Source organism: Protomyctophum parallelum (assembly GCF_964188405.1).
Source record: "Protomyctophum parallelum genome assembly, chromosome: 10".
Taxonomy (NCBI): domain Eukaryota; kingdom Metazoa; phylum Chordata; class Actinopteri; order Myctophiformes; family Myctophidae; genus Protomyctophum; species Protomyctophum parallelum.
This window is the reverse complement of record NC_139704.1, coordinates 35,966,692-35,976,691: the sequence shown is the minus strand read 5'-3', so window position 1 is coordinate 35,976,691 and position 10,000 is coordinate 35,966,692. Positions and strand designations below refer to the sequence as shown.

Sequence of the window (10,000 nt, the reverse complement as noted above, 5' to 3'; positions counted from 1 at the left end):
TTAAAGGACCCAATGCCAGGGTGTAATTGGTTTTCAATGGGGACGTAATGACGATATGTTTTCTATGTATATGTAATTTGTAAGTTGATTAGCGGTATACTGTGGTTACTTTGCGCCCCATTTGATGCGTATGTATCGTCCCAGCATATGACGTCAGGATATAACTGGTTTAACTAGCTCTCAATGATGACGTAATAAAGATGTGGATTAAAGGACCCAATGCCAGAGTGTAATTGGTTTTCAATGGTGACGTAATGACGATATGTTTTAGTGTTGGGAGGATTAAAGGTAATGCTCCTATGTATACATGTATGTAATCTGGCACCACTGCCGTATCAGGCACAAGTAGTCATTATGTCATATGCTGGGACGGCGCAGACGCATATGCATTTTATATTTTAAGTCCAAGAGGTTGTGATCACTGAAACCTAAGCTTGCCCACATTTAGATCCACATGATTCAAATAATGTAGTTTCTCTAACATATTTGTAATTCATCTTCAATGAAAGTTTGACGGAAAAAATATGTCAATAAAAAATAAAAAATAAAAAAAACACAAAGGTCTCCACCTTTGCAGTCATTTTCCTCTCCTACTGCCAGTACTTCTGTTTTACAAACATCCGTTTCCTGAAATCATCTTCTGTAACTGTCCTTTTTTTGTCCAAAGTATCTCTTTGTTGTCTCTACATTCATTCCTGATGGAAATCAACTGCTCAAAGAAGTTACGTCTATTCTTAGAGACCTTCTCATTTGCAGCCATGTCTGCCGTGGCACAGTTCAGGTGGTAGTCTCTCTATTGCCCTTAATAATGCTGCTTAGTTCTTGCTGGTGGGTCAATCACTAGAATTTCCATTTGTTCCGTCATGATTTCCATTAGTTCTGTTTCATTAGCTGGAACTTGTTCTTTATCGTCGTCCTCTGGGCTGTCATTTTTGCAATTAGTAGTCATGGCTTCCAGTTCCCACCTGATGTCGTGCGGGAGCGCTGACTTCTCCAGGCGGTACCTGATAACCACTAGCTTGCACAACGTCCTCAGACTAGGACTTAGGTCTATGATGTACAGGTCAGACAATTTGGCATCATCTCCATGATCTTCAACAGCCCTCGGAACAGACGTGTATCTGTATCCTCCAAAGAGGACAGTACGATCTCCCACGAGGCAACAGCCCATCATATACATCCATGAACACGGGCCTCTGCCCTTGTACTCAACCTTCCGCCAGGAGCAGGTCTCCGGATTGAACTTCCACAGATCGTTGAAGGTCTTGACCAGTTGCCAATTTTTGCCACCAAATATGTATAGCTCGTTGTTGTAAGCAAAGGCCGAATGTAATGCACGGCCTTCCGGGATAACCTGTGCGGAAGGCGTGCTCAGCCAGCAATTGGTGTCCGTGTCAAACACTCTGATGTTGTTGTCCTGGTCCCCGTGGCCCCCGAATACATACATCTTAGTCCCAATGATGGTGGCAGAGTGATAGAATGAAACTGGCGCTGGAGTGCCTCTGGTGTTAATTAAAGACCAGATCATCAAGGTGGTGTCCAACTTGTAGATATCATTAGTGCATCCAGTCAGCTGGTCGGTGTATCCTCCAAAGATATACATAGCCTTCCCCAAGATGCAGGCCGAGTGGCCAAACCTCACCACTGGAACACACCCGGACACCATGGTCTTGAACCATCTGTGGGTGTTGACATCAAACGCATAAAGCACGTTAGTGTACTCAGTTGTGGACGTACTTCCCCCCCAGATGTAGATGATGTTCTCTATCAGTACGGCGGTGTGGCTGTGGCGCCTGGAGGGAACCTCGAGAAGTCCCCAACTTTTGGTTGTCACTGCGGGCAACTTCGTCCAGCGCAAAGACACTGTGTTGAAGACGTACACGTCAATCCTCTTAGGGGTCTTACTGGTCTCCCCGTCACAGCCCCCAAACGAGTAAACCTTGTGCCCCACTGCCACAGCAGCATGGTCGTAGTCTCTCTCTGGTCCTCCTTTCAAATGCAGCGTCCAGCGCAACATATCACACGGCGGCACCAGAGTACATCAAAATGAATTCACGGAGGGTTACTCTGTAGAAGAATGGGGTCCTGTTGAGCGAGCCACCTCTTATATATTCCTACATTGGCACAGATGTCACGCAAAGCTGGGCCAATCGGTCATCGGTTGTGTTGACCAACCTGGAAGTGATTGTCCTCCATTTCCACGCCAGCCTCGCTCGTGGCTGCAGTGGAACTGCCAATCGGACGATCATTATGCTTAGTGCGACCTCAAATTAATGTTTTATTAAGCTCCCAACATCGTACTTTATCCCATTCTGAGAGCTAAAAACCACGAATGACCGTGTGCACCAAGGATTGACATGTACTGTAGGCTGTTTCTACCATGGGAGGCCTATGGAGGACAGCAACAGAAGCTAAAATAAGGTAAAAAAAAAGATGGATTGATGCTCAAATCTCGTGATCTTGTGAATGGCCAAGATGGTAATAACAGCTTTTCTATTCGGGTCAGAGAGATCCGTGTTGATCACATGACTATTGAGATAGTGTATACTGATTTGCGAGATGTATGAATAAAATGTGTACGAGTAATCTACAGAAATGGCCTCATGGTGGCGCTATAACCAGCAGATGTGAAAAATGCAAGGCAAAGGCTCATCGTTGGCATCCAGGGACTCAGTGTGTGTGCACAGTTTGGCATTGACCGGGCCAACGGTGCCGGCGATTAGCTGTACACAGACGGACGGACACACAGACAGAGTGCGTGAGAGAGATATTGAAAGAGATTGAGAGATCATGGGAGAAAGATAGAGACAAAGAAAGAGAGAGGACTTGAGTGAATTGTCGACTCGAACGCCCCAATCACAGTGAAAGCTCCAGACAACGACAGGCCTCTGGAAGCCAATGGCGTTCACCGCGTGGGGAATGGAAAGTCATCTGGCCCATTGCTGTGAAAAAATGTTGAGGAACATTCCCTTAGTATTAAAAGTACATATAAAATAGCACATACAGTACACTGTACTTGATTTAGAAGCATGACGCATCAACCTTGGACTGTTTTTCTTTGTGATCCTTTCATGATAAATCATACCTACAACACACTACAGCAAGTCTACTGTAAGTCATTGCCTATTGGCTATTGACTGCTACTGTAGTTCTATGATCACTCAATGCCAAACAATGCACGCCCAAACAAATACCTAACCTTCTTCTAGTTCTTCCTGTGCCTCCATTGAGTCAGAGAAGGTCTTTTCTGCTTTTCTGTGGGCAACGGGAGAAGGCGGCTGTCGGCGCGAGAGGTCAAACTGACAGTGGGAGGCGTGGGCGGCTATAGTGCAGCCGTCCGCCGCTGTACTGTACTCTCGCACAATCGCTAGATTGTGACGAATTGACAATGTATTTATTTTTTAACCCATTCTGACCTGAGATCAGATTCATACGAGGTTTCCACTGGACACACACTGGTCTGATTAAAGGACACGATTCGTACAGAAAGGCAGGTAGAAATGCACTTGCTTGCAGTCGTCGTGGGTTCTCCTTGGAGTGGGTCTATTGTCCAACGTGACAAAAGCGACGCTCATACAGCCACGCTGAAACATAATGCAACTGACCTTTGGGTTCACTGACTATTTCCACAAGGACTACCTCCATCATCACTGGTCAATGCAAAGTGGGTCTGTGCGTGCATGACACTGGAAAAAAACGTGTCCTCCTCGCCTCGGTGTGTCTGATGCGTGCGTGCACGTGCATGTGTGCACGCGTGTTTGTCACTAGATTGCTACTAAAGCCATCCCGCAGAGAGCATGGCACTGTAATTAGGAACAGATGGTTTGTTTAATATTTCATAATATGGAAATGGGGATTTATCAAAGTGGGTGCATCACACAAATCGGTATAAACTAGGGCTGTCAATCGATTAAAATATTTAATCTGATTAATCGCATGATTGTCCATAGTTAACTGTGATTAATCGCATATTTTTTATCCGTTCTAAATATACCTTAAATCAGTGGTTTTCAAGATTTTTCATATCAAGGTCCATTATTTATTCTCCATTTGAGCCACGGACCACCATTTGATGACATTTAGCCTTCCAGACCCAAACTAAAGAACTGTATTGATGTTGGCCAATGGTACCATTACGAGAGATAACAGGCCATGTTGATCAAAATAACATGTTTTCTAAGTTTTCTAATTGTGTAGACTTAAATTAACTTAAGTAATGCAGCTGTTTAACAATTATTCAACTCTTCAGTGTAAAATTGCCATGCGTCTCTCAACCATTCTGTCAAACTTCACAGTGCGTTTATCGCGCGTCAAAAAAAATAGTGCCGTTAAAAGGATTGTGAGTCAACTAGTTAATAGTGCGTTAACTTTGACAGCCCTAGTATAAACATTATAAAATGGTAAATGGTGCATTTATATAGCGCCTTTATCCAAGGCGCTTTACAGAGATCGTGCATTACATTCACCCATTCACACACACATTCATACACCGATGGCAGCGGAAACCATGCAAGGCACCAACTAGCACATCGGGAGCAATTAGGGGTTCAGTGTCTTGCTCAAGGACACTTCGACAGTAACTCTGGGGGAGCCCGGGTTCGAACTGGCAACCTTACGGTTACCATCCAGGCACTCTACCCTTGAGCCACCGCCGCCCCTCTATAGTCAAGTGATCAAGACGGATCCGTCTGATTTTCCATATTCCATTCCGTTCGGAATCAGAAACAACCCACACTGGACTCAACCCATCACAGTAGAACATGTTGACAGTTTCACATATCTTGGACTCACTCTGGACAAGAGACTGAGGTTTGATCAACACATCTATCCATCCATTCACATTTCCAGCAAAGACTCCATGTCATATGTAAGTTAAGTTGCCAGTCATCTTCTGATATCACTGTACAAAAGCATTATTCAACCCACACCAATGGGTCGCCCATGCAACTCCTTGCAACCAAACGCTTGTGAGTAGACCCATGTAGATTGTAGACCCATGTCGTTGCAAGCAACCATTGCATTGAACTAATTGAATTCGAATTTAATTTGTTTGACGTCTACATGGGTCTACATGGGTCTACATGCGTCTACTCGCAACAGGACATGCGGCTGGGACGAACGCTGAAACCATTTTGTCGCGTCTCGACCCATTGGTGTGGTTTGGGCTTTACAGAAACACACTTTTCAGTATTACTCGTATTGCTTCCAAGATCATGGAACTTCGCACAACCACACTCTCTGAAGGCCATCAAACGGTCAGGGCTTTCATCCCATGTATTGCTTCATCTGGACAATGATGCAGAGCCAATTAGCGTGGGGAAAAAGGTCAGCTTTAGAGAGAGAGAGAGAGAGAGAGAGAGAGAGAGAGACACACACACACACACAGAGACAGAGACAGAGAGACACAGAGAGATAAATCACTTCACTCTTCAGTTGGGATCTAGTTGGTTACAACACAGACATTATTAACTGTATGTAGAGTGGAATGGACTGACTACATTGAACTGGACTGTAATTGACAGCAGACAGATAGACAATGGCCCTCTGCCAGAACTGGGCATGAGTGGAAGGGAGGGACAAGTGTGCGCGTGTGCACACACACACACACACACACACACACACACACACACACACACATACACACACACGGTCAGTAATTGAGTGGGAGGGATAAGCTCTCTTCATTCTTTCTGTCTGCCTGTCCACTTTCTCTCTCCCCCCACACAGACACACACACACACACACACACACACGCACCAGTCACTCCATCATCACCCGACAAGACCAATTTGTTGCCCCGTGTTACCGGCACAAACTGGGACAAAGTCAGCTGTCAATCAGGCCGCTGAGGTACGTCATTGGCTCGCTGGTTGCCAGTGGTTACAAATTGTATTGCTTAGTTAAAGAGCTGATTTACTCCCAAGGAAGCCTGGGAGCAGCACTTAGTGAACGCATGCACACGCACACACACATGCATGTGCACGTGCGCACACACACACACACACACACACACACACACACACACACACACACACACACACACACACACACACACACACACACACACACACACACACACACACACACACACACACACACACACACACACACACACACACACACACACACACACACACACACACCCTATATTTTCTAGGGACAAAGACATGCCTTTTTCACCAAGACAAACTCTCTATCACGCTCACACCGTCTTGAATAAAGAACAGCCATAGAGATAGGAAATAAAAATGCATTGGTGCCCCATATCAGACAAAACAGAACAACGCCGTGATAAACTGGTAGAGAGAGAGAGAGAGAGAGAGAGAGAGAGAGAGGTGAGGGATAGTCTGATACACAGCCATAGAGAGAGTGATAGAAAGAGAAACGGAATGGAGACTGAGATGTGAACTGTGAAAGGCATGATATTATCCATTCATTTTAAACAGGGGTCGGGGGTGATTGAGTGGGCTCTGCTGTGCGGATGAAACTGTGCGTGCGTGTGTGTGTGTGTGTGCGTGCGTGCGTTTGCATTCTGGTCCCTGCGGTCGCCTGCACATGCAGACACACTGACACAAAATGAACAGCGCTCAATCTCCCTCTGTGTGATTGCTGCTCCAGTGTCAAGATAAGTGCTTGCATGGGGCCTGTGGCAGCCGACCCGCTAGGCCTGTGGCAGCCGACCCGCTAGGCCTGTGGCAGCCGACCCGCTAGGTCTGCAGGACAGCAAGGCACGGAGAGAGAGCTTTGACTGACAAAAATAGCAGACCTACAAGCTCGTAGCGCGCCACTCGGTGGTGCGCTATGAGCTTGTAGATCTGCTATTTTTCCAACAGCTAAAGCATAACATTGACCAAAAGGGGTTCCCGCCCAAAATGGGTTTTAAAACCAATAACGTACTGGATAATCGAGAAGCACATGAAAAGGATTATAATTATATCAACGACTAGGTTTTTCATAATCAACCAAATCAAGGCTGATTAACCACTTGAACCAGTTAAACGTGAAAATAGCCGATCTACTGTACAGATTGCATCTGCCATTTTGACACCCCCCCCCCCCCAAACAAAATAGTTTATCAATCGTAAATGTAGATATTGTTGATATCTGTATATATACAGTATATATATACATACGATTGACATTGTTGTTCTTTTTTAGTGCCTGTCCATCCATGTCCGTCTTACTTTTAGAGATGGGCAATATATGGCAATATTCTATTTCCCAAGGTTATAGGATCTGTAGTATCGAGACACTTTGGGGGGGAAAAAAACTCTGTATCCTAGTCCTATATGCATAGAAACCAATGATAGAAGTCCTGACTCCTGACACTCTAGATCAGGGGTCTCCCTGTGGGTCGCGACCCCTCGGGGGGTCCCCCCCCAAAAAAAACAAAAAACTGAATGGCTGGAAAATGGAAATGAACCCCTGCTCTAGATGCCACTGTAGCATAGCGGTTCGCCAGTGATTCATCTCAATATATATCACAATATGTATCACAAATATGCATTCACAATGCAATATCTGATGATACAATCGTATTGAGACCCAAGTATCGTTCTTGCCAATATCCCTCACCACTGTCATTATGACTCTATAGAACTGTTCCACAATGAAGTGGAATAGTTCTGAGCTTCACCGTCGGCTTGATATCAACCCATTCTGAACGGGAACCCATTTTGGCGTTAGCATCATGTCGTGCTTTAGCTATTGAAAAATAGCAGATCTACAAGCTCATAGCGCGCCACCGAGTGGCGCGCTACGAGCTTGTAGGTCTGCTATTTTTGAAAAATCGAAGAACGACTGCCATTTTTAGAATCTGATCTCAGGTCAGAATGGGTTAATCAGACCAGTGTGTGTCCAGTGGAAACCTCGTATGAATCTGATCTCAGGTCAGAATGGGTTAAACTAACACCGACGAAGGTGGACCAGAACTTGGGCTACCAGACAGTGTTGATTTTGTCGACTAAAACTAAGACGAAAAATGTCCGTCGACTACCTTTTTCCACTGACGAAAACTAGATGGAAACTAAATTCGTCAACAAATAAAAACTATAGACTAAAATGTCCAGAGATCCACTAGGAGTCATTTTACAAGCGTTGTGGGCTTGTAGATCTGCTATTTTCAGCAAGTGTAAAAACAGTCATTACGACAGCATCAAGGCCCGCCAAAATACATTTTGTTCGACTGAATCAACTGTAGATTTAGCCGACTAAAATCTTATGATATTTAGTCGACTGAAACTAGACTAACAACCAAAACATTCCAGGTGACTAAAATGTGACTAAAACTAAAGGAAAACTATATTAATTTACTAAATGTAAAGACTATGACTAAAACTAAAATAAAAAAATTGCTGGCAAAAACAACACTGGTACCAGATATGAAAGTGCAAAGGAATGAGAGAGAGAGAGAGAGAGAGAGAGAGAGAGAGAGAGAAAGAGAGATGCAGGACACCAGGAATCGAATCACAGACAGGACGAAAGGAAGGCGAAGACGTGTGTATGTGTTCCTGCCATCACCTCCCCCTCCCTCCCTCCCTCCAGAAATGAATATTTCTCATCACCATATGAATATTGCGGGCGTGACAGGCGCGTGTAAACACACACAGGCGGAGTGCTCAAATCCACTCACTGGGAGCTATTAAGTCGTCAGCCCGGCACAGAGAAGCTGACAGGGGAGACAAACGGTCTCTCTCTCTCTCTGTGTGTGTGTGTGTGTGTGTGTGTGTGTGTGTGTGTGTGTGTGTGTGGTGACAGGAGACAGAAGCGATGTGGTGGGAAGCCGCTGCACGGAGCAGCCAGAGAGAGAGAGAAAGCGAGAGAGAGAGAGAGTGGACAGGCAGATATTAGAAAGGAAGAGAAGATTGGCTGGCAGACTGCTAATTCTTCTTGTCTGAGGGGGGAAAAAAACATCCAACCCCTGCTCAAGTTGTCACCGTCACTGTCAGTATATCACCCAGGGGAAGGGGTGTGTGTGTGTGTGTGTGTGTGTGTGTGTGTGTGTGTGTGTGTGTGTGTGTGTGTGTGTGTGTGTGTGGTGTGTGCGTGTGTGTATGGGGTGCCCTTTGTTGGGATCCCATACATGTGCAGTTGTGCACTCCTCCTCCTGCCATGAACACACCATACAAACTTGCCAGCTTCCACCTGTCTGATTCAATAAAGGTTGCTCACTCAATAGGGCGTGTGTGTGTGTGTGTGTGTGTGTGTGTGTGTGTGTGTGTGTGTGTGTGTGCATATCTGGACTGGAGAGGGTTGTTATCTCTAATCGATAGAGTACCTGTGAAGGTGACCTTGTTACCTCTCTCTCTCTCTCTCTCTCTCTCTGTCTGTCTGTGTGTCTCTCTCCCAGTGATGTGATGTTCTGGAGGTTTTTCCAGTATTCTCACTTTCTCTCTCAGCCCCATCCCTCTCTGGTGCTTTCTTTTCACGGTTATCAAGTGTGATGCCACACACACGCACACGCACACACGCACGCACACACGCACGCACACACACACACACACACACACACACACACACACACACACACACACACACACACACACACACGCGCCATCAGATCTCAATGCATCTTAAATTATCAGTGAGTGTGTAATCTCGAATCAGAACGGCACCATTCAGAAAGCCAATTGGTATCCTTTTCTATATGCAATAACTGGCCTCATATGCAGTTTTATGTTTACTCCCTGATACGCACATGAATGTATGTGTGCATAAGAGCGCGCGCGTACGCACACACGCACAAACACACTTTCAACACTACTGGTCCGGGGCCTTTTTTCCCCTCTACACCAAATCTACAAGATCACAAGCTCTGCACTCTCAGAGTTAAACTGACACTCGGTGTGTTTGACTAAACCTCTGGGGGACCCTCTCAAGGGGACAAACCCTGTCAGAAATGTCCTAGATCCAAGTGTTTAAAAAAAAAGAAAAGAAGTGAGGTATAAAAAACCGCAGTGATTTAGTGTTTTAACCCATTCTGACCTGAGATCAGATTCTA

General features: G+C 45.4%; 2 protein-coding genes across 2 annotated transcripts in view; both read right to left on the bottom strand.

Annotated features, from left to right (window-relative positions):
• The window catches only part of camkmt (calmodulin-lysine N-methyltransferase), a 137,605-nt gene that overhangs the window by 57,273 nt on the left and 70,332 nt on the right, over nt 1-10,000 (bottom strand). The gene's annotated exons all lie outside the window — the stretch shown is intronic.
• LOC310865191 (kelch domain-containing protein 3-like) lies at nt 803-2,017 on the bottom strand (the record flags this gene model as incomplete). Its single annotated transcript, XM_083774215.1, has 1 exon — nt 803-2,017. One exon carries the CDS (start codon nt 2,015-2,017, stop codon nt 803-805), a length of 1,215 nt encoding a protein of 404 aa, XP_083630341.1.